Source organism: Ornithorhynchus anatinus, chromosome 11 (assembly GCF_004115215.2).
Source record: "Ornithorhynchus anatinus isolate Pmale09 chromosome 11, mOrnAna1.pri.v4, whole genome shotgun sequence".
NCBI classification, from domain to species: Eukaryota; Metazoa; Chordata; class Mammalia; order Monotremata; family Ornithorhynchidae; genus Ornithorhynchus; species Ornithorhynchus anatinus.
In genome coordinates, this window is record NC_041738.1 from 62,447,573 (window position 1) to 62,471,404 (window position 23,832).

A 23,832-nucleotide genomic window follows, 5' to 3' on the forward strand; every position below is an offset into this window, starting at 1 on the left:
GGGCCCGCGTCGGGTGGTGGGGAGAGATTGGTTTGGGGGCTGGGAGTTAGATAGACCGAGTTATAGGGAGAGACTGTGACAGATTGGGGGTTGGGCGGTGGGGAGAGACCCTGATGGACTGGGGATTGACAGGTGGTGGATTTACTGGGGGTTGGGTGGCGGGGAGAGACTGGAAACTGGGGATTGGACAGGTGGGGTGGTGGGGAGAGACTGTGGCAGGCAGGGGACCCTCACCAGGGGGTAGACCAGTCTCCCCCATCCCCACCAACAGAGGTCTTACCTGTTGGTGATGGTGACCAAGGTGGCACCCTGCTCCATGCAGAGCCGCCGGGCCTCGCTGTATGTCACGTGATCTTCTCCCAGCCAATAGCAAGAAGGGCTGTGCCACTTCCAGCCCTGGGGGAAAAGTAGAGCAGGGGCGGGAAGCTGAGCCTAAGGCTAGAGGAGGCAAGAGGAGGAGGAGGAGGAGGAGGAGGAAGCAGGGCTCTGGCCAGGGGGACCCCCAGGCAGGAACCAGCTGATCTCACTGGCCTAGGCCTGGCACTGCCAGAGCAGGCGAAGACAGGAGCTGGGCCAGCGGGATTCCCCAGCCCGCACAGCCAGTCCCCCAAATCAGGCTTTGCCCCCCACAGTTCTCCACAAGCAACCTCTTCCCCAACTCTCCCCCAAAATCATCTTCTCAATGTAGTCATGAAAGAGAAAATATCTCCATTCAGCAGAGAGGGAAACTGAGAGATGGGTTAAGTGTTTCCCAGCCAACCCTAATCCCCCAGGCTGCCTGCTGGTTGAGGAGGCTGGGCACTGGGCTTAATAAAAGGCAAGGCATAAATCTGGGGAGCCAGACCTAGCACCGGCCCCCACCCCACCCTGGGGAGGTCTCACCTTGCGACAGCCATGGTCCTCCTCTGCAGACCCCGGGCTGACCTGTCCAGGCTTCTTGCAGACGGCGGGCAGAGTCTGGTTGCAGGGGCTGTCATTCCAGCGCCCCTCCTGTGTCCGGCAATAGGACTGAGTGCCCGATCCGCCACCCCTCCCACCCCCTTCCCCCAAATCCGGCTTCCCAACCCACCCCCAGTTATCCACCCTTTCAGGGCTCCTGTGGGCAGAAGCACAGAGCAGAGCCCGGTGGAGGGGAGTTGGAGAAGAGTAGAGGGAAGAGGTACAGCCTTGGGGAAAGAACCTGGGGCTGGGAATTTCGAGAGCTGAGTTTTGATCCCTGCTCTGCCATGTGCCTGCTGTGGAACCTTGGGCAAGTCATTTAACCTCGCCGTGCCTCCTTTTCCTCATCTGAAAGAGCGGATAAGATCCTCCCTCTCAGACTTAGGCCTGGCAGGATGGGGACTGTGTCTAATCTGATTATCTTGTCTCAAGCTCACTGCTTAGCACACAGTTAAATTCTTGGAGAATAAGATCGTCGAGTCAGCACTGTACTGGTCTGCTCAACTGTATATATTTTCATTACCCTATTTATTTTGTTAATGAAATGTACATCGCTTTGACTCTATTTAGTTGCCATTGTTTTTACGAGATGTTCTTCCCCTTGACTCTATTGCCATCGTTCTTGTCTGTCCGTCTCACCCGATTAGACTGTAAGCCCGTCAAACGGCAGGGACCGTCTCTATCCGTTGCCGACTTGTTCATTCCAAGCGCTTAGTACAGTGCTCTGCACATAGTAAGCGCTCAATAAATACTATTGAATGAATGAATGAATGAGTGGGAGGTTGGAGGAAGAAAGACAAAACCTGCCCACCGACGGAAAGGGGGCAGGGCCAGGTTCTCACCGGCCCCCAGAGGGTGACGCAGTCCTCTAGGTTGTCCCGGAAGTTGTTGGGCTCGAAGGGGTGCCAGTGGGTGAAGCGCACGGGGCTTCCGTCTGACCACTCGAAGCTCATCTGCAACTTCAGGTCATTCAGGCCGATCCAGAGCTCCTCCACATCTGGGAGGTGGAAACGGGCCGGGGGGTGCCGGGGTCCCTCCGTCAGGCGCCCGGGCACCGGAGGGTGGGGCGCCCGGGGATTCGGGGGCCACCTGGGAGGATGGTCCATCCCTGCCCTGTAGCGGCTGGGTGGTTCAGGGCCCACCCAAGAGGGTGGCTGACGCCTGCCTTGTAGGGCTGGAGGTTCATGGGGCCCCCCAAACAAACGGTCCACCCCTACCCTGTTAGGGCTAGGGGTTCAGGGGCTACCTAGGAGGATGGCCGAACCCTGCCCTTGAGGGATTGGCGAAGACCAGGATGTGGGACTGGGGAGAGGGAATGTCCCACCTCGGGCATTAAGGACTGGCAGACACCCCGGCACCCCAAACGCCTCACCCTGTTTGACCTGCTTGGTGACAAACTCGAGCTCGGCCAGGCTGTGGACGCTGAGCAGGTCCCCCCCGCCTCGCAGACAGGCCTTGCGGGCCTCGGGCCAGGATCGCTTCTCCCCCAGCAGGCGGTAGCACGACGTCTGGAAGGGCTGCCAGGCGGGCTCACACTCCACCCGCACGTCCGCCTTCGAGTCGCCCAGCACTGCAGGGGTGGGATGGGGGCGTGGGCGGGAGCAGACTCACCACCCCAGACCTCCCCTCGCCACGTCACGCAGCCCCCCACCCTCACCCCACCCCCGGTCCCAGCCAGCCGGAGAGCTTCAGGGGTCTGGGGCTCAGCCGGGGCAACTAGTCTCCAGTGCCGCCTGGGACAGATCTCTGAGATGGGTACAGCTCCAAACCCATCCTGAGCCACCGGACTCCACGGGGGCCAGAGAAGGGGATTGTCGAGGCATGACTGTCCTGAGACCTGTTGGGACTACTAAATCCCAGCAGGCCCTGCAGACATCTGAGGGGGCAGAAAGAACAGGGGGTAGACACCAGTATCCAGTCCTGGGCCTGCATCCCTGGCCCGGCCTGGCCTGGCCCTAAGCTATTTATCTGAGGGAACCACTCCCTAGATGGAAAAGGGACAGTTTTCTGGGGGCCACATCAACTGGATTCCAGCTGTCTCTTCCTAACACCTCCCAGATGGTTTGGGTCTGCCCTGGGCCTTTCCCACCCCATCCGCCCCTGTCCCGCACCCACTAAGGAGACCATCCCTCCATTCCACCCACAGTGGGACCTGGCTCCCCACCCCGCACCCACCAGGGGGCTGGCCCGCAGCTCCCGCCCCACACCCACCAGGGGATGAGCCCACCCCCCTACTCCAGCCCCGCACCCACCGGGGGGCCCGGCCTCTAGCGTGGCGTTGGGCCTCTTCTTGCAGACATAGGGCAACGCAATGCTGCAGTCCCGGTTCTGCCATCCTCCGGCGGACTCGGTCCTGATCACCCCACAGTTCTCCTCGCTCGGGTTGTCGGGCTGATCTGCGGGCGGGAGGGCAGACGTCTGTGGGGACAGCCTTCCCCTGGCTGGCCCAACCCACAGCCCTCCCGGAGAAAGACCCCCCCCCACCACCACCACCATGACCCCTGAGGGCCAGGGTGGTCTGTCCACCACTGGAAATCTTCCCTCTGCCCTGGCCCAGCACCTGGTGCTGGGCTTCTTTGGGTATGGGCAGGGGGCTCTGGGCCAGTGCTGCCCCTGAAGAATTCCCCCACCCCGTCAATCTCTTCCCTCTCCCACACCAGGCCATCCCCTTCCCCTCACTCCCTCTCTTGCCCAACAACTCTCTCCCTCCCCTCTCCCCAACCAGACCATTCCCTCCCACACAATCCCTCCCTCTTCCCCAGCCCCCTTTTCCACCAGTCCCTCCCTCCCCCTATGCCATGCGGTATCCACCATATCCAAAGGCTTCCCAACTCCCCACCAGCCCTCACCGCTCTCCCAGTTCAGGTATTTGAGGGGCGAGTTGTCAGACCACTGCCAGCCTCCACTGACGTCCAGGTCATTGAGGCCGATCCACAGGGTGGAGCTGTAGCCGGTCAGGAGTCCTGGGAGGCCAGGGGTCACTCAGAGGGTGCAGAGACCCTCCTGCCCAAACCCCTTACCCCGATGCAGGAGGCTGGGGTGGGAGGCTCCTGAGAGGGGCATCCTGGGGCTGGAGTTGGCATCCTCACCCTTAGGGCTGGTTGAGTTGGGGAGAGGGGGAGGTAGCCAGGTTTGTTGCTGGGTCTGGTCCTGCCTGGCAGCAGCAGCATCATCATCATCACCACTATCAACGGTATTTATTGAGCACTTACGGTATGCAGAGCTCTGTACTAAGCGCTTGGGAGAGGACAATATAAGAGTTGGGCACCCAGGGGAGGGGAAACGGGAAAGCGTGGGACACCCCCAGTCTGCTCCATGCCTAGGCAGTGCCCTGCTAGATGTGCAGTCACAGCTAAGGGGCAGACCCAGGCCCCCCTCACCCCCCACGACCCCCAACGCCGGTCCCTGTGGGGTGAGGGGCTACAGCCCCCGGCAAATATGTGACCCTGCACTCTTGCAGGAACTAAACTGCTGGAACTAACCCACCACCCTGGCCCGGTCACACAGCAGGCAGTGGACAATGGGACAGGGTCTTTCAACGGTGCCCTGATTGTCCGGGTGGTGGAGGGTGGATGGGCTGGCCGGGGGGGTATGGAGGCAGAGATGGGTTCAGAGTGTCAGGGAGAGCCTGGGGTCCCGGAGAGCGGGCACTCGCCATTGATGTAGGTCTGCTCATGGATCTCGGTGATGCTGAGCAGGTCGGCCCCCTGCTGCTCGCAGCTGGCCCAGGCCTCCCTCCAGGACAAGGTGGACTGGAAGTTAAACTGGTAACAGCTGTTGGTCAGGTGGTCCGTGTCCCAGAAGGTCTCGCAGTCATCACCTGGCGCAATGGAGGCCACCCCAGCTCCACCAGACCGTCTCTGACCCTCAGGGGCGGGGGCGGCCCCACCCCACCCAGGGCGGCTACAGGCTGGACCGTGGGGGAGGGGAAGGGGCGGGGAGAGGATGGGTAGATGACACTCCCCCTTTGCTGGGAGACATGTGGAGAGTGCCCAGAGGGATCCCAAGATGCAGCCCAGAACCCAGGGGGAGAGAGGAGTGTCGCCCCTCCTCCTCCGCTTGCACTTTGGACTCTGAGGCCCTGCCAGGCTCCCCTGAAGCCCCCAGTGACTACTCCAGCTCTCTCCCTCCCGAGATCCCTCTCTGCCTCCCCCATTGCTGCCCCCGGCCCTCCATGCCGCTCTGGCCAGAGCCTCTGGGGCCAGCAGAGAACCCGGGCACTCACTCTTGATGGGGCAGAAGCCCCAGCGCTCATCCTTGCCGTAGTCCTGGGTGGTGGCGCACCAGACGTGACCGTCCTCACGGCCGCTGCTGGTGCAGGCATGAAACCACTGCCCATCATACTTGAAGGGGATGGTGCAGGGCTTCCCATGGGCATTGCCCTGGATGGTGTAGATCTCTGGGGGCGGAGGGAGAAGGAGAGGGAACAGTGGGGCTCAGCCTAACCCTGGCCCAGCCCTCAGCCCCCCCCCACACACAGGGGCAGGAGGGCAAAAGGCATCTAGCAGTCACAAGCGCTCAAGAAGGAGAATGGTCTAGTGGAAAGAGCACAGGCCTATATGCCGGGGGACCTGGGTTCTAATCCCAGATCCCCCACTTGTCTGCTATGTGCCTGTTACCTCATCTGTAAAATGGGAATTAAGACTGTGAGCCCCAAATGGGACATGGACTATGTCCAACCTGATCATCCTGAATCTATCCCAGTGCTTAGTTCAGTGCCTGGCACAGAGTAAGCACTTAACAGATGCCTTTAAAAAACAATAACAACCACCACCATCAACCTCATCGTCCCCTTTGCTGGGCGGCCGGACCTTGGGAAATGGGACCCTCGGGGGTTGGGGTCCTGGGATCAGGGTCCCATGGTCGGGGTGGGGGCTACGCCCTGCCCTATATCCTGTCCCCCCGCCCCCCCGGCTCTCACCGTGGTAAGGCACGGAGCACAGGTCCCCGTCGGTGCCGTAGACACGCCAGGGCCCACCCCGGGCCTGGTCCCCACGCTCTGCGGCCCCTCCTTGGGACCCGTTGCCCAGCTGCTGGGTCAGCCGGTCACCCAGGCTGCGGCAGTTCCAGCGCAGGCTCAGGGCCTCGCGATCACACTCGTAGGTGCCCAAGGCAGCTGAGGCGTTGATTCCCGGCCAGGCCGTGCCCAGGCACTGCAGGGCACCCACGTTGAAGAGCCGGTTGCGGGAGACCCATTTCCAGTGCTGAGAAGGGGCGCTGGTGTTGCAGGAAGGGGTGACCCTGACCTGCCCGCCCTGCGCCTCCAGGCAGCCCTGCAGCCCCTGGCCGAAGATCAGGAAAGAGCTGGGGTCTGGAAGGAAACAGAGGCGATGACAGTCAAGGGTGGCCGGGCACAGCGGACATGCCATCTTGGCCCTCCAGGGGCACAGAGCCTTGATCAAATAAGGCTCTCCCACACTCTCCCCGACCTCACACCCCGACACCCTGCCACATTCGCACACCCTCACAATCTTCCCACACCCTCATACACCGACACACACCCTCATACACTCCCATACTCTGACACTCCTGGATCCCACAGCCCTGGATCACCTCCTCCATCCTCCTCTTACGCTCCTATGCTCGAGCTGCTGAGCGCTGCTGGAGAAAGTCCAAGCACCAAGCCGACCTCACACACTTCAAATTTATCCTTTCCTGCCTTGACTCTGCCCTCTCCTCCGCCAGGCAAAACTTCTCCTCCTCCCTCATCGACACCCATGCCCGTCACCCCCGCCGATTGTTCCAGACCTTTAACTCTCTCCTTAGGTCCCCTGTTCCGCCCCCTCCCCCATCTCTCACCCCCAATGATCTGGCCACCTATTTCCTCACGAAAATCAACACAATCAGGTCTGAGCTCCCCAAAGTCACCCCTCCGCCTCTCCCCTCCCCCCCACCGACCCTCTCCCCTACTTTCCCATCCTTCCCTGCGGTATCCTCAGAGGAGATCTCCTCCCTCCTCGCGAGTGCCACCCCCTCCGCCTGCGCCTCGGACCCCATTCCCTCTCACCTTCTTAAAACCATCACCCCTGCCCTCCTACCTTCCTTAACTTCTATTTTTAACCACTTGATCTCCAATGGCTCCTTCCCCTCTGCCTTCAAACATGCCACGTCTCCCCCATCCTAAAAAAACCCGCTCTCGACCCCACGTCCCCCTCCAGTTATCGCCCTATCTCCCTACTACCCTTCCTTTCCAAAATCCTAGAACGTGTCGTCTAGAATCGATGCTTAGAATTCCTAACTCCCATTCTCTCCTAGACCTCCTCCAATCTGGCTTCCGTCCCTTCCACTCTACCGAGACTGCTCTCTCTAAGGTCACCCGTGACCTCCTTCTTGCCAAATCCAATGGCTCCTACTCCATTCTGATCCTCCTTGACCTCTCTGCTGCCTTTGACACTGTCGACCATCCCCTCCTCCTCCGTACCTTATCTCACCTCGGCTTCACGGACTCTGTCCTCTCCTGGTTCTCCTCTTACCTCTCTGGCCGGTCATTCTCGGTCTCCTTCGCCGGAGCCTCCTCCCCCTCCCATCCTTTAACTGTTGGAGTTCCTCAAGGGTCAGTTCTTGGCCCTCTTCTGTTCTCCATTTACACTCACTCCCTCGGTGAACTCATTCGCTCTCACGGCTTCGACTACCATCTCTACGCAGATGACACGCAGATCTACATCTCCACCCCTGTCCTCTCCCCCTTCGGGCTCGCATCTCCTCCTGCCTCCGGGACATCTCCACCTGGATGTCGGCCCGCCACCTAAAACTCAACATGAGCGAGACTGAGCTCCTCATCTTCCCTCCCAAACCCGGTCCTCTCCCAGACTTCTCTATCACCGTCGATGGCACGACCGTCCTTCCCGTCTCTCAGGCCCGCGATCTCGGTGTCATCCTTGACTCGTCTCTCTCGTTCCCCCCACACATCCTATCCGTTACCGAGACCTGCCGGTTTCACCTCTACGATATCGCCAAGATCCGCCCTTTCCTCTCCACCCAGACGGCTACCTTACTGTTACGGGCTTTCGTTATATCCCGGCTAAGACTACTGTGTCAGCCTTCTCTCTGACCTCCCTTCCTCCTCTCTCGCCCCGCTCCAGTCTATTCTTCACTCCGCTGCCCGGCTCATCTTCCCACAGAAACGATCTGGGCATGTCACTCCCCTTCTTAAACACCTCCGGTGGTTGCCTATCGACCTCCGCTCAAAACAAAAACTCCTCACTCTAGGCTTCGAGGCTCTCCATCACCTTGCCCCTTCCTACCTCTCCTCCCTTCTCTCTTTCTTCCACCCACCCCGCACGCTCCGCTCCTCCGCCGCCCACCTCCTCACCGTCCCTCGGTCTCGCCCATCCCGCCGTCGACCCCCGGGTCACGTCCTCCCGCGGTCCCGGAACGCCCTCCCTCCTCACCTCCGCCAAACTGATCCTCTTTCCCTCTTCAAAACCCTACTTAAAACTCACCTCCAAGAGGCGTTCCCAGACTGAGCTCCTCTTCTCCCTCTACTCCCTCTGCCACCACCCCTTTACCTCTCCGCAGCTAAACCCTCTTTTTCCCCTTTTCCCTCTGCTCCTCCACCTCACCCTCCCCATCCCCACAGCACCGTACTCGTCTGCTCAACTGTATATATTTTCATTACCCTATTTATTTTGTTAATGAATTGTACATCGCCTCGATTCTATTTAGTTGCCATTGTTTTTACCAGATGTTCTTCCCCTCGACTCTATTTATTGCCATTGTTCTCGTCTGTCCATCTCCCCCGATTAGACTGTAAGCCAGTCAAACGGCAGGGACCGTCTCTATCTGTTGCCGACTTGTTCATCCCAAGCGCTTAGTACAGTGCTCTGCACATAGTAAGCGCTCAATAAATACTATTGAATGAATGAATGAATGAACACTCTCGTACATGTTCACACTCTCCCCCACACACCTTCATATACTCTGATACACACCCTCATACACTCCCACTCCCTAATACACACACACGCCCTCACTACATACACTCCTACATCCTCATACTCTCCTCAAACATCCTAATACACCCTGACACCCACTCTCAGACAAACCCACACCCTGTCACACTTCCATATCCTGACACCCTCTCCACACATCCTCCTCACCCTCACACCCTCCCACATTCTGACACCCTCCCCAACCCTTACACTGTCCCACACCCTCACACATTCTACCACACCCTCTCATCTGCAGAGCCCCAAGCAGGCAGACAAAAGGAGAGGAAGCATCCAGTTTGACTCCAGGAAGTTTCTAAAACATTGTTCTGCATACGTACATCTCCTCCTTCCTTAAGAAACTCTGGTGGTTGCCCATCCACCTCCACAGGGAGCAGAAACTCCCTGCCATTGGCTCTAAGGCATTCGATCAGCTTTCCCCTCTCCCCTCCTCCCTCTGGTCCCACTCGACGCCGGCCCACACACTTCATTCCTCTAACTCAACCTAATCTCTGAGCCTTGTTCCCATGTCAATCACTGGCCAACCCTTGCTGACACCCTCAATCAATCAGTTAGTCCAACAATGGAATTTGTTGAGTGCTTATTGTGTGCAAAGGACTGTACTAACCACTTGGCAGAGCTCAATACAAAGGAGTTGGTAGTCACGTTCCCTCAGCCTGGAACTTCCTCCCTCTTCACTTCTGGCAGACCAGGACAATCCCCATCTTCTAAAGCCTTCTGAAATCACACCTCCTCTAAGAAGCCTTCCCTGACTAACCTCTCATTTCCCCACCAACCCCTAAGCATTTATTTATTCATCTTCCCTTCTCCCCAAGTTTTTGTTGCTTCCCCTACCTGTCTCCACCACTAGACTGTAAGCTCTTATGAGGGCAGGAATCATTTCTATTCACCCTACTGAGCTCTCCCAACCACTCAGTACGGTGCTCTGAACGCAACAGACCACAGGCTCCTAGAGGGCAGGGATCATGTCTACCAACTCTACTGTACTCTCCCAACTGCTCAATACAATGCTCTGCATACACTAAATGCTCAGTAAATCCTACTTATTGGTTCTGTGGTATTGACCCACTAAGCATCTGTGTGAGGACAGTTCCAGCCCTGGTCACTTTATCTTCGGTCATCTTCTGTCCAAGTTTGGCTCTGGGTGGTCCCCAGACTGAAACTTCTCACCAAACCCCCAGTGACCCAGTCCCAAGGGGTTGGCAAAGGGAGAGGTGCCCCTCAGGGGCCTCTGCAATGGCCAGCTCTCTTTTCGCCCCTTTGACCTAAACTCGGCCTCGCAAGAGTAGGGAGAGGAGAGGTACCACCCTCTAGGTCCTCATTTCCACTTCTCCCACTCTCTTCTGCATCACCCTTGCACTTAGATTTGCACCCTTTATTCACCCCTCCCTTAGCCCCTCGGTACTTAAATACAGATCCATGATTATTTATATTAATGTGTGTTTCCTGCTCTGGACTGTAAGTTCTGTTACACTGTAACACTATAACTTGTTATATGTAACACTATAACTCTGTGATATTGTACTCTCCAAAGTGCTTAGTACATTGCTCAGCACACAATAAATGCTCAATAAATACGGCTGACTGAAGAACTTCATCTCTGTGGGTGTGCTTTACTGGGGAGAACAGCAGCCCCTTGGGCTCCCTGGAATCCGGGCCGAGCTTGGGCAGAGCTCAGGGGCCCAGGGCCATGAGCTTCCACAGAGAAAGCCCTACACATCTAAGCGAGCAACCTGAATTTCCTGTGCATTTTCTCTCAGCACTTACTATAGTGCTCCATACACAGTGAGCACCATACCCTAGAGGAAAGAGCACAGGCCTAGGAGTCAGAGTACCTGGGTTCTGAGCCTACCATCACCACTTGCCTTCTGTGGGACCTTGGTCAAGTCATTTAGTTTCTGTGGGTCTCAATGTCCTCATCTATAAAATGGGGATTCAATACCTCTTCTCCCTCCTACTTAGACTATGATCCCTGTGGTGGAAAAAGAACTTTATTCGACCTATCTTGTAATAATAATAATAATAATAACTGTGGTATTTTTTAAGCAGTTACTATGGGCCTAGCACTGTACTAAGCACCAGGGAAGATACAAGTTAATCGTGTCAAACATAGTCTCTGTTCCACACAGTCTAAGTGTTGGGGGGATGGGTGGGGGGGAAGAAAGTTATTGAATCCCCATTTAACAGATGAGAAACTGAGACACTGAGAAGTTAAATGACTTGCCCAAGGTCACAGAGCAGGCAAGTGGCAGAGCCAGGATTAGAATCTAGGTCCATTGACTCCCAGGTCTGCGTTCTCTTCACTAGGTCACGCTGCTGCCTTCTCCAGTCTTAGTACAGTGCTTGGCACTTAGTAAGTGCTTAACCAATACCACAGTTATTGTAATAGTAGTAAGTGTTTAATAAACACTATTACTACCACCACCCCCTTCCTGATGTGTCCTTTTTGTGGAAAAGTGAAAAAGGAGAAAGACGAGTATGGAAAGAAGGGCGTGTGGATGATTAAGTGCTTTAACAGTAGAGCCTGTAAGAGTTGCAGGTGGAAGGGAGTGCAAAACTGAAGATATGGCATAAAAGGGCTGAAGGCTTTATTGGGAGAGTGTGACCTGGAAAGAAGAAAAATAAGTCAGGGAAGGCTTCCTAGAGGAGATGGGCTGCAGAAGGACTTGAAAGATAGCGTGAGTGGGGTCCAGTGGACTTGATGAGGGAGTTCCAGGTAATCATTCAATCCATCATTCAGTGGTATTTACTGAGTGCTTACTGTTTATAGAGCACTGTAATAAGTGGTTGGGAAAATACAATAGAATAGAGTTGATGGACATGACCCCCGCCCACAAGGAGTTTAAAGTTTAGAGGGGGAGACAAACATTAAAATTAAGTACAGCTAGGGGAAATGGTGGAGTGTAAGAAGGGAAATGGTACCTAAGATCATAGGTAATACAGAAGGGAGCAGGAGTAGGGAAAAAGAGGGCTAGAGTGGGAAAGGCCTCATACAGGAGTTGTGATTTTAATAAGGTTTTGAAGGTGGGGAGAGTGGGGGGGGGGGGTCTGTCAGATATCAAGGGGGGTATCATTACTGTGCTGATATCAAGGGGGAGGGAGTTCACGGTCAGAGGGAGGACTTGGGCAAGGGGTTGGTACCGAGATAAAGGAGACAGAGCAACAAGGGAGAAGGTCGACATTAGAGGGCAAAAGGAAAGATGTGAGTAGAGTGTAGGAGATAAGAACAAGGCACAGTGAGTAGGCTGGCTTGAGAGGAACCGAAAGTGTGAGCTGAGGTGTAGTGGGAGAGGAGGGAGGACAAGAGAAAGAGGGAGAGCCAATGGACTGACTGTACTAGAGCCTATGATAAGAACTTTCTGCTTGATGCAGAGAGGACTGTGCAACCATTGGAGGTGTCTGAGGAGCAAGGAGATGTGAGCACAGTGACATTTTAGAAAAACGGACCAGGCAGCTGAATGACATACGGACTGGAGAGAGGAGCGGGCCCAGAGACCCCCAAGGGAGTCCTTGGGTTGGGTCTCTGCAGCAGGGCTGGACCTCAGGGTAGGCCCTAGGGGCCCCGGCTTCACCCACACCTGCCTCCTGCCCTAGACTGGCTCCAGCTTGAGGGAGAGGCTGCTGGGGGGTTGAGGAAGGATACGGCCAGGATATCAGAGAGGATGGGAGGGAGCAGTTGGGACTCTGGATGACAGGCAGGGCAAAGGTCAGCCCGCGGAGGGCCAGCCGGCTGGCCAGCACACGGGACAACCAAAGGCAACAGCTGTTTCCAATGAGTGGCCCCGGCCCCCAGAGAGAGGGCCGGAAGGCCCCTGAGTCAGTAGGAGGGGCCGGGCCACCCAGCCCGCCCGGCCCGAGCTCTTCAGGAGACTTCCAGGACCTCCAGGGTCAGCCCCTCAGCAGAAGGGGCCCAGCCGGTCGGCCACACAGCCCAGACAACCCCAGCTCTTAGTAGGAGGGCTTCCAGAACCTCCAGAGTTGGGCTCAAAGGCCGTTCGGCCTACCTTCCCATCCTCCCAGCTCCCCCAAGGCTGGACAACAGGAGAAAAGTTGGATGATAAGGCTGGATGGACCCTTGGGCCCTCCCTCTGCCACCTCGGATCTCAGGACACAATGGCTCCGGTCGAGATCACTGGGTCAGGCTGGCACCCCCAGGGTGGGGTTAATTCCTAGAACAGCAGGGACCCTGAGTGGAGCTTACAGGGAGGAGGCTCCTGGTCCTGGGAATGTTATGTTGGATGCTGTGGGTGGCAGAGTTTTTCTTTCATTCCTTCAATCGTACTTCTTAAGTGCTTACCGAGCGCAGAGCACAAGAGAACAATAAGCCCACGCATTCCCTGCCCGCAACGAACTTTCAGCCTAGAGGGTTAGGGGCAGGTAAGTGATGCCTCCATTCCCCCACCCCGGGACAGATGGCGCTTATGCCACAGGGCCTTGGTCAAGCATTTGGTGCGACTGTGACTGCGACGCCTCCTCCTCCCACTCTGCTCCTCCTCCCCCTCCTCCCCTCCTCCCCAACCATCCTCTAAGGCCCTGCTGAGGCATGCTCTGGGAAGTGGAGTCAGGCATGGCCACCCACGGAGTCCAGGAGTCCCTGGCCGGGCCCTTTTCCAGACCCAGAGGATCTCAAGGCAACAGAAAGCTAGCTGAACCGGGAAGAGGTGGCTGGGGTAGGCGGCTAGGCAAGTGGAGGGGGCAGGGGGTGGGAGCTGTGGTAGTGACCCTTTCTCTGCTTTGACTCCCTGCCTCCTTCTCCCCACCACCACTCACCAAGCCCATCCCCTCTGAAGCCTCCCTGACTGGAGAGGCTTCAGAGGCTTTTGTCCTAACCCCTTTCTGTCACCTCCTCTACCTCAGCTCAGGATTCCTCTCCTCTGCCCTAAGTAAGACCTCTCCTCCAAGAGGCTTTTCCTGAGTAAGTCTGCTCCCTCCTACTTTACCTCACTGATTTCCTATTACCACCCTTCCCGCACACTTCGCTCCTCTATCGCCATCCTACTCACTGTACCTCAGTCTCATCTATCTCGCTGCTCAACCCTTGCCCACATCCTCCCTCCGGTCCGGAACTCCTTCTCCCTTCCGATCTGACAGACCACCACTCTCCCCACCTTCAAAGTCTTACCGAAAATAACATCTCCAAGACGTCTTCCCCAATTAAGCCCTCATTTCCCCTACTCCCTCTCCCTTCTGCGTCATCCTTACACTTGGATCTGTCCCCTGTAAACACCTGATATTTTTCCCACCCTCGACCTTACAGTACTTATGTACATATCCAGAATTTATTTTTATATCTCTCCCTGTCTAGACTGCAAGCTCCTTGTGAGCAGGGATCATGTCTACCTACTCTACTGTACTGTACTCTCCTAAGCACTTTGTACAGTGCTATGCAAACAGTAAGTGGTTGATTTGCACCCACCTTGGCGGGGGACGCAGAAGCAGGAGGAGGAGGAGGAAAGAGGGGAGACCCCCTGAAAATCCCCGCCCCTCCCTCCTTCCTTTACATACAACCAGCTAGAGTCTCCGCGCTCCGCCTCCCAGGCCCAGGTCTGCCCTGACAGGATCAGGGCCTCACTTGCCCCCAAGTTGTGAGGTGACCCAGGTCCCTCAGCCTGGGCGCTCTGACAGAGAGCAGGCTATGAAGTTGCTTTGGGAGGTACTGCCAGGGAGCAGCAACAGGATGGCAGAAGTGCGGGCTAAAAGTACCTGAGGTAAAAGACCCCAGAAGGGCACGATGGCCATGGGGCGCTCTGAGCCACTTGAGACAACATGGAGACTCAGTGCTAAGGGCGGTGGAGGCCTGTGGGGGGTGGGGGAGGTTCAGCCAGCCCCACCCCGAGGGATTGACTCTGGGCTGTCAGCAAAGGACAGGCTGCAGCGTTTATTTGCTTTTCAGAAGATTTAACGGGAGAACCCCAAGAGCCAGTCTGAAGCCCTGCCCCAACCTGCCCCAGCCGCCCCTCCGGCCACGAGAGAGAGCCAAGAGCGAGGGGATGACTCCTCTGACACAGCAGAAAAAAACAAGAGGATTGCTGCTCCCCAGGAGGAAAGGGGGAGGAAGACTTAGAATGTCATGGTTGATTAGCGGCCACATGAGACACTGCCACCCCTACACACAGGATCCTGATTGGGGGCTCCCTCAACCCAGGACAGAAGGATTCTGGGCCCAAATCACCCCAGCTCCTCCTCTAGGTGGGAAGCCTGACCTCGCAACACTTGAAGAACCAAGTTGCTTGAACCAGGAAAGAGGTCTTCTCCGATTCATGACTTTCCCATTCCATCTGAGTTGCCCTTGCACATGGATTTGCCTTGGGAGAAAATGCGTTCTCCAAGGGAGTGGGTGTAGATAGAGAATAGGAGACTCAGAACTGAACCTTGAGGGACACCTATGGTTAAGAGGAGGGAGGCAGGGGAGGAGCCCTTGAAAGAGACAGAATGAGCAGCTAGAGACAGGAGAACCAGGAGAGGACTCTGTCAGTGAAGCCAAGATTGGATAATGTTTCCAGGAGAAGGGGGTGGTTACCAGTGACGAAGGCAGCTGAGAGGTCGAGGAGGATTAGGATGGAGTAGAGGCCACTGAATTTGGCAAGGGGGAGCTCATATGTGACCTTTGAGAGGGTGGTTTCTGTGGAGTGAAGGCGGCGGAAGCCAGATTGGAGGGGGTCAAGGAGAGAATTAGAAGAGAGGAACTTGAGACAGTGGATGTAAACAACTCGCTCAAGGAATTTGGAGAGGAATGAGAAAAGAAAGATGGGGCAATGACTGTAGGGAACCGGGGTCAAGGGAGGGTTTTTACCAACAGAATTAGTAAACCTGTCCCTGCCCACCATAGCACTGTTCTAAGTGCTGAGGTAGATACAAGTTAATCAGGTTGAACTCAGCCTCTGTCCCATATGGCGGGGGGGTGGTCATGGTTTAAGTAGGAGGGGGAACATGTATTTAACCCCTATTTTACAGTTGAGGAAACTGAAGGATGGAGAAGTAAAGTAACCTGCCCAAGGTCACACAGTAGGCAGTGGATAAAGCCAGGATGAGAACCCAGGTTTTCTGATTCCCAGGCTCATGTTCTTTCTACTAGGCCATGCTGCTTCTCATCAACCATATTTTTTGAGCACTCACTGTGTACAGAGCACTGTATTAAGCACTTGGGAGAGTAGAATATAACTGAGTTGGCAGAGATCCAAATCCAAATCCAACAGCCTCCACTCCATCCTAATCCTCCTCTCAGCTACCGTCAACCAAACCCTTCTCCTGGAAACATTATCCAACCTTGGTTTCACTGAAACTGCCCTCTTCTAAGCTCTCTTCCTATCTCTCTGGCCGCTCATTCTCAGTCTCTTTGGAGGGCTCCTCCTCTGCTTCTCACCCCCTAACTATGGGTCAAGTTTCAGGGATCCCCTTCTATTCTCCATCTGTACCCACTCCCTTGGAGAACTCATTCACTGCCATGGCTTCAACTACCATCTCAATGCAGATGATTCCCAAATCTTTATATACTGCCCTGATCTCTCTCCCTCTCTGCGGCCTCGCATTTCCTCTTGCTTTCAAGGCACCTCCACTTGGATGTTCTGCCGCCACCTCAAACTTAATATGTCCAAAAGAGAACTCCTTATCTTCCCACCCAAACCCTGTCCCCCCTGCCCCACCCCAAGCCCGACTTTCCCATCTACTCCATTCTGCTGCCCAGATCATTTTCCTTCAAAAATGTTCCAGACCATGTTTCCCCACTCCTCAAGAACCTCCACTCGTTGCCCATCCACCTCCGCATCATGCAAAAACTTCTTACCTTCTGCTTTAAAGCATTCATTCGCCTTGACACCTCCTCCCTCACTTCACCTTACCCTACTACAACCCAGACCACACACTTCACTCCTCTGATGCCAACTTACTCACCGTACCTCGATCTCATCTATCTCGCCATTGAACTAACTATGGTACTTGTTAAGTATTTACTATGTGCCAAGCACTGTTCCTCTTGCCTACGTCCTACCTCTGGCCTGGAACACCCTCTCTCTTCCTCTCCGACAGACAATTACTCCCCTTGCCAACAAAGCCTTATCGAAAGCACATCTCCAAGAGGCCTTCCCAGACTAAGACCTCATTTCCTTTTTTCCCATTCCCTTAGTCTCCCTGGCTTGCTCCCTTTATTTGCCCTGCCTCCCCTCAGCCCCAGAGCACTTACGTACATATCTGTAATTAATTGATTTCATTAATGTCTGTCTCCCCATCTAGACTGTAAGCTTGTGATGGGCAGGGAACATATCAGTCAACTCTATTATATTGTACTCTTCAAAACAGTCAATACAGTGGTCTGCACACAGTAAGCACTAAATAAATACAATTGATTGATTGTGTTGTACTCTCCCAAGCACTTAGTACAATGCTCTGCACACAGTACATACTTAATAAATACCATTGATTGATTGATTAGATTGTAAAGTCCTTGTGATGCATTGACAGTGTCTTCTCTTTCTATTGTATTTTCCCCCATGCCTACCTTAGGGCTGTGACCACGGGGATGCTCAGTAAATACTGCTGAAAGAAGGTGTGAGGCACCACAGTCTTACTGCTCAGGAGCTGTGATGGCATAGCCCCAAAGAAGCCGAGGCTGGGGCAATTATCTGGGCACCCCTCACCCTCAAACACCAAGCTTCCTATTGTCTTTCATCGGGAGTTGCCCCACCCCAGGGTTCTAATCCCAGCTCTACCACTTGTCAGTTGTGGACCCGCAAGGTTCAGTAGAAAGAGCATGGGCTTGGGAGACAGAGATCATGGGTTCTAATCCCGGCTCTGCCATTTGTCAGCTGTGTGACTTTGGCCAATTCACTTAACTTCTCCTTGCCTCAGTTACCTCATCTGTAAAATGAGGATTAAGACTGTGAGCCCCATGTGAGACAACCTGATTACCTTGTAGCTACCACAGCGCTTAGAATAGAGCTCGGCCCATACTAAGCACTTAATAAATACCATCATCATCATCATCATCATCCCCTGGGCTTCAGTTACCTCATCTGTAGCATGAGAAGTAAGACTGTGAGCCCTGTGTGGGATAGGGACTGTGTCCAACCCAATTATCTTGTATGTACCCCAGCGTTTAATACAGTCTCTGGCACACGGTGAGAATTTAACTAATTCCATTTTAAAAAAAAACAAACTGTGCCCTTGAGCACGCCCAACCACCTGGGGACGTTAGCTAGCATGCCTGCTATGCTCGCCTGCTATGCACACATTCATTCCCTCCCCTTCATTATCCACATCTTCCCCTTCCTCCAAACCATGTTCCTTTCCAGCATCTGTAGACTGCAAACTTCTGGAAGGCAGAGAGTAGATCTAGTCTACTCTCTCAGGTTCTCAGTACAGTGCTCTGTACACATTAGGATTGAGACTTGAGCCCCACATGGGACAAGGACTGTGTCCAATTCGATTTACTTGTATCTACAACAGCGCTTATTACAGTGCCTGGCCTATAGTAAGTGCTTAACAAATACTATCATTATTATTCAAAAGAATAGCACTGATCGATATTATTGCAGGTGCTCAAGTTACAGTTGATTAAGGATGTAATAAATACAAATGATTGGTTGATCAGTTCGGCTCTATACCTTGCCCCCATGAGACTGGCTCTCCAAGCCCAGTTAAGGCTGAAATTCTGGGGTTTGGGGGTCCAGGCTGGTTTGGGAGATTGGGGTGGGCTTGGGAGGTTGCCCGTTCTGTACTGGGATTGGTGGTACAGGGGAAAGACTGCCCACCTCCCGGGGGTCCCATGCAGCTCCCAAATTCCTCGCCGGGAAACCTCCCAAAGGGGAGATCAGGTCCTAGTGCCCAGTGGCCCAACCCAGTTCCAAAGGGCCTTCCCTCTGCCCACCCCTGCCCCTGCGGACCCGGAGTCCACCCACCTCCAGGACTCCTACAGAATCGAGGTTATCCAGTCCAGGGTCCGGGGGGCACCTCGATCGGGCACAGAGATGCTCCCCCACCCTGCTAGCAGCACAGTTCCTAGAGAGGAGCCAGGAAGAAGCCCTGGAAAATAATACCCGAACCCTACCTCGCAGGGCTGCCGTGAGGGGCAAATTAAAATACGTATTGTAATGTGCTTTGGTAATAAAACAGAACTCAGGAAAGCAGTGTGACTTCGTGGAAAGAGCACAGGTCTGAAAGTCAGAGAACCTGGGTTCTAATCCCTGCTCTGACAGTTGCCTGCTGTGTGACCTTGACTAGTCGCTTAATTTCTCTGGGCCTCAGTTTCCTCAACTGCAAAGTGGGGATTCAATACCTGTTCTCCCTCCTACTTAGACTGCGAGTTCCAAGGGGGACAGGGACTGCATCTAAACTGATTACTTTGTATCTACCCCAGTGCTTAGGACAGTGCTTAGCCCATAATCATGCTTAACAAACACTATAATAAACAAAGAAAAAAAAAGGACGAGCTCCCAAGCTCTTGGGTTCCAGATGCAGAGCTCTGTGACCCAGCGGCCAGCAGCCCAACTGGGCCCAAAGAAGAATCAATCGATTGATCAATGGTATTTATTGAGCACTTAGGAGCGTACAATACCATAGAATTAGCAGATTTTTTCCCTGCCCAAAAGGCGTTTTCAGTCTAGAAGGGGAGACAGACATTAACATGAGTACATAATTTGTAATATATAATTTAAAGCTACATAAATAAGTGCTATGGGGTTGGGGTGACTATCAAATGTCCAGAGGTCACAGATCCAAGGGCACAAATGATGCAGAAAGGAGAGCGAGCCGGGAAAAAGACAGCTTAACTGGGGAAAGAGGGGTTAATGGAAGAACCCGGTGGATGACAAGTCCCCCCCACCCACCCCCACCCCACCAGCTATCCGGGCCCACTGGATTTGTTCACAGAAGCCGCCTGCAGGGCACCAGATTCCCTGGGACGAGTCATGGCAAGCAGCTAAAAGTCAGTCAGCATTTATGAGACGCAGCATGAGAAGCAGCATGGCCTAGTGGGTAGAACACACGGCTGGGAGTCAGAAAGTCATGGGTTCTAGTCCTGGCTCTGCCACTGGTCTGCTGTGTAACCTTGGGCAAGTCACTTCTCTTCTCTGTGCCTCAGTTACCTCGTCTGTAGAATGGGGATTAAGACTGTGAGACTGATGTGGGATAAGGACTGTGTCCAATACGATTCGCTTTCATTTCCCCCAAAGCTTAGTACAGTGCCCGGCACATAGTAAGCGCTTAAGAAATACCACAATAGTGTTTTTTTTTAATTGAGCACTCACTGTGTGCAGAGCACTGTGCTAGGCGCTTGGGATAGTACAATATAACAATAAACAGGCACATTCCCTGCCCACAGTGACCTTACAGTCTAGAGACGAGCTTAACAGTCTAGTCTAAACTGACTGGGGGGGGGAGGGGGGGGCTGGCCTACAGCACCGTCCCATCCCCTCCCCCACCAAGCTCAGCTCAGCCTTGGCTCTCAGTGACCTGGGGTGAAGGAGACTGGGGGGCTCAGCCCCCAAGCCTACAATGATTAATCAACCCATCAATACAACTTTAGTATTTGTTAGGTGCATATAAGATCATCAGGTCCCACATGGGGCTCATACTCTAAGTAGGAGGGAAAACTGATATTGAACCCCCATTTTGCAGATGAGGAAACAGGCACAAAGAAGTTGAGTGACTTGTCCAACGTATTACCACAGGAGGGTGGTGGAGCCGGCATTAGAACCCAGGACCTCTGTCTCCCTGGCCCATGCTCTTTTCACTTGGCCACGCTGCTTGTCAATCACATTTAGGGGTTGCTTTGGCCCAGGCTGGGACCCCACGGGATCTGCTTCCCCCAGGTTAAGAAAGTCCCCGAACCCCACGCAAATGGAAAAAGTAAATTTTTTTGTCCCAGACCTGCTGGTGGGCTGGGTGAGGGCAGCTGGAGGGAAACTTTCTTGGGAGTTGGGCCTGGGTAATTTACTCGCCCATCTGCCCAGAGGCAGGATGGGTGGTGGGGACGTCTGGCTGGGAAAAACTGCAGCTCTCAACCAGCTCTCTTCATAACCTACTCATCTTCTTTCATTATTATTATTATTATTTTGCTTGTTAAACTCTTACTATGTGCAAAACACTGCTCTAAATGCTGGATTAGATACAAGTTAATCAGTTCCTGTTCCACATGGGGCATACACTCTTAGCCTCATTTTACAGATGAGGTAACTGAGGCACCGAGAAGTGAAGTGCTTGCTCAAGGCCAAACAGCAGACAAGTGGCGGAGATAGGATTAGAACCCAGTCTTTTTGACTCCCTGATCCATGCTCTATCCACTAAACCAGGCTGATTCTGCAGTGAATGCACTCCTGGGAAGCTGCAGGGCCTAGTAGAAAGAGCTGGCGCCAGGGAATCAGAGGACCAGGGTTCTAGTCCTGCTTTGCGACTTGTCTCCCCTGGGACCCTGGGCAGTTACTTAACTTTCTTGTGCCTCAGTTTTCCAATCTGTAAAATGGGGATTCAGTACCTGTTTTCCCTCCTTCTTAGCTTGTGAGCCCCTCATAGGACATGGACTGTGTCTGACCTGATTATCTTGTATCTACCCTTGTATCTTGTATCTATCTTGTAGAGAAGCAGTGTGGCTCAGTGGAAAGAGCACGGGCTTTGGAGTCAGCGGTCATGAGTTCGAATCCCAGCTCTGCCACTTGTCAGCTGTGTGACTGTGGGCAAGTCACTTAACTTCTCTGTGCCTCAGTTACCTCATCTGTAAAATGGGGATTAAGACTGTGAGCCCTACGTGGGGCATCCTGATTCCCCTGTGTCTACCCCAGTGCTTAGAACAGTGCTCGGCACATAGTAAGCGCTTTACAAATACCAACATTATTATTATTACCCCAGTGATTAAAACAGTGGTTGGAACATAGTAAGTGCTCAAGAAATCATTATCACCACCATCATCATCAACAACCTCTCCCACTAGACCTCAGTTCACATTCTGTTCCTCCCATGCCAGCCTCCTCACTGGGCCTTGTCCTCATCTCTCTGATGCCCAACCTCTTGCTCACCTCCTGCCTGGAATCCCCTCCGCCTTTACATAATAATAATAATAATAATTATGGTATTTGTAAAGCGCTTACTATGTGCAGAGCACTGTTCTAAGCGCTGGGATAGACACAGGGTAATCAGATTGTCCCACGTGGGGCTCACATTTTTTTTAATACCCATTTTGACAGATGAGGTAACTGAGGCACAGCAAAGTTAAGTGACTAATCTTACTTCTCTGACTACACCTCTGTCTCTTTTGCTGGCTCTTCTTGCATCTCTCCCCTCCCTTAAGCTCCTATCTGGGTCCCTAACTCAACCCACTTTACACTGACATCCGGTCTTGTGGCTTCAGTGATCACCTCTAGCAGGACGACTCCCAGATCTATCTTACTAGCCCTGACTTCTCACCTCATCCAGTCCCCGCTCCAGTCTATTCTTCACTCCGCTGCCCGGCTCATCTTCCTGCAGAAACGATCTGGGGACGTCACTCCCCTTCTTAAACACCTCCAGTGGTTGCCTATCAGATAGGTCACTACTCTCCCCATCGTCAAAGGCCTGCTACAAATCACATCTCCTCCAGGAAGGCTTCTAACCTCCCATCTCCTCACTCTAGATCTTCCCTCAACTGCCACTTCAACAATTCCTCAACATTATGGACAAGGAACGTGTCTACCAATTCTGTTGTATTCTACCCTCCCAAGTGCTTAGTACAGTGCTCTACAAACAGTAAGTGCTCAATAAATAAACTGACTGACCTAAGCACTTGGGCAACACTACTCCCCCAGCAGCACTAAAATATACATATCTTTGTAATACATAACATAATATATGTGGCCTAGTGGATAGAACACATGCCTGGAACTCAGAAGGACCTGGGTTCTAATCCTAGCACCGCCACTTTTATGCAGGATGAATTTGGACAAGTCACTTAACTTTTCTGTGTCTCATTTACCTCATATGTAAAATGGGGATTAAGACTGTGAGCCCCATGTGAGACAGGACTGTATACCACCTGATTAATTTGTAACCACCCCGGTGCTTAGAACAGTGCTTGACACATAGTAAACACTCAATACCATCATTATTTATTTATTTATTATTGGATTCCACCTCTCACCTTCCTAGAGTTTCCCTTGTGCCTCTAGTTTGCAGTACTCTGGCTTGGATGCTGCTATTGGTTTATGACAGCATTTGTTTGGTACTTCCTATCTGTGGGTAAGCACTGTGCCAAGCCCTAGGGCAGATGCCCAACACTCAGATTCAACACATACAGATTGGAGAAACAGCACTGCCTACTGGAAAGAGCACGGGCCTGGAAGTCAGAGATCCTGGGTTCTAATCCTGGTTCTGCCATTTGTCTGTGTGACCTTGGGCAAATCACTTAACTTCTCTGTGCTTCAGTTACCTCATCTGTAAAGGAAGGGTTAAGACTGTGAGCCCCATATGGACCAGGGTCTGTTTCCAGGCTGATTATCTAGTATCTAGCCCAGTACTCAGTACAGTGTCTGGCACATAATAAGCACTAATAGCACTAATGGTAACAGATACCACCAAAAAAGCCAAATAAAAAAAAAAAAACAACCAACCCTCAGTCCCTGTTCCTCACAGGACTCACGGTCTAAAAGGGAGGGAAAACAGGGATCGAATCCCCATTCAATCAATCATATTTTTTGGGCACTTACTGTGTGCAGAGCACTGTACTAAGCATTTGGGAGAGTACAATACGACAGAGATGGTAGATACGTTCCCATTTTACAGATGTGGAAACTGTGTCTCAGAGAAGTGAAGTCATTTGCCCAAGGTCACAAAGCAGATAAGTGGTGGAGTCAGAGTCGGAACCCAGGTTTCCTGACTCCCAGCCCCGTGCTCTCTCCCCTGGGCCATGTTGTTTGCCCATGTCCGTCTGGCCTTCCCCTTGGACAGACTGTAAGTGTTTCGAGGGCAGGGAACGTATGCTTTG

The 23,832-nt window shown here is 53.5% G+C and overlaps 1 protein-coding gene across 1 annotated transcript in view; it reads right to left on the minus strand.

The window, feature by feature from the left end:
• The window catches only part of MRC2 (mannose receptor C type 2), a 43,709-nt gene that overhangs the window by 15,058 nt on the left and 4,819 nt on the right, over positions 1-23,832 (minus strand). Inside the window, 9 exon segments of the mRNA XM_029075815.1 lie at positions 281-396; positions 883-990; positions 1,782-1,936; positions 2,312-2,509; positions 3,192-3,335; positions 3,789-3,902; positions 4,595-4,759; positions 5,165-5,338; positions 5,861-6,250. Coding sequence (XP_028931648.1) covers positions 281-396; positions 883-990; positions 1,782-1,936; positions 2,312-2,509; positions 3,192-3,335; positions 3,789-3,902; positions 4,595-4,759; positions 5,165-5,338; positions 5,861-6,250 — 1,564 coding nt within the window.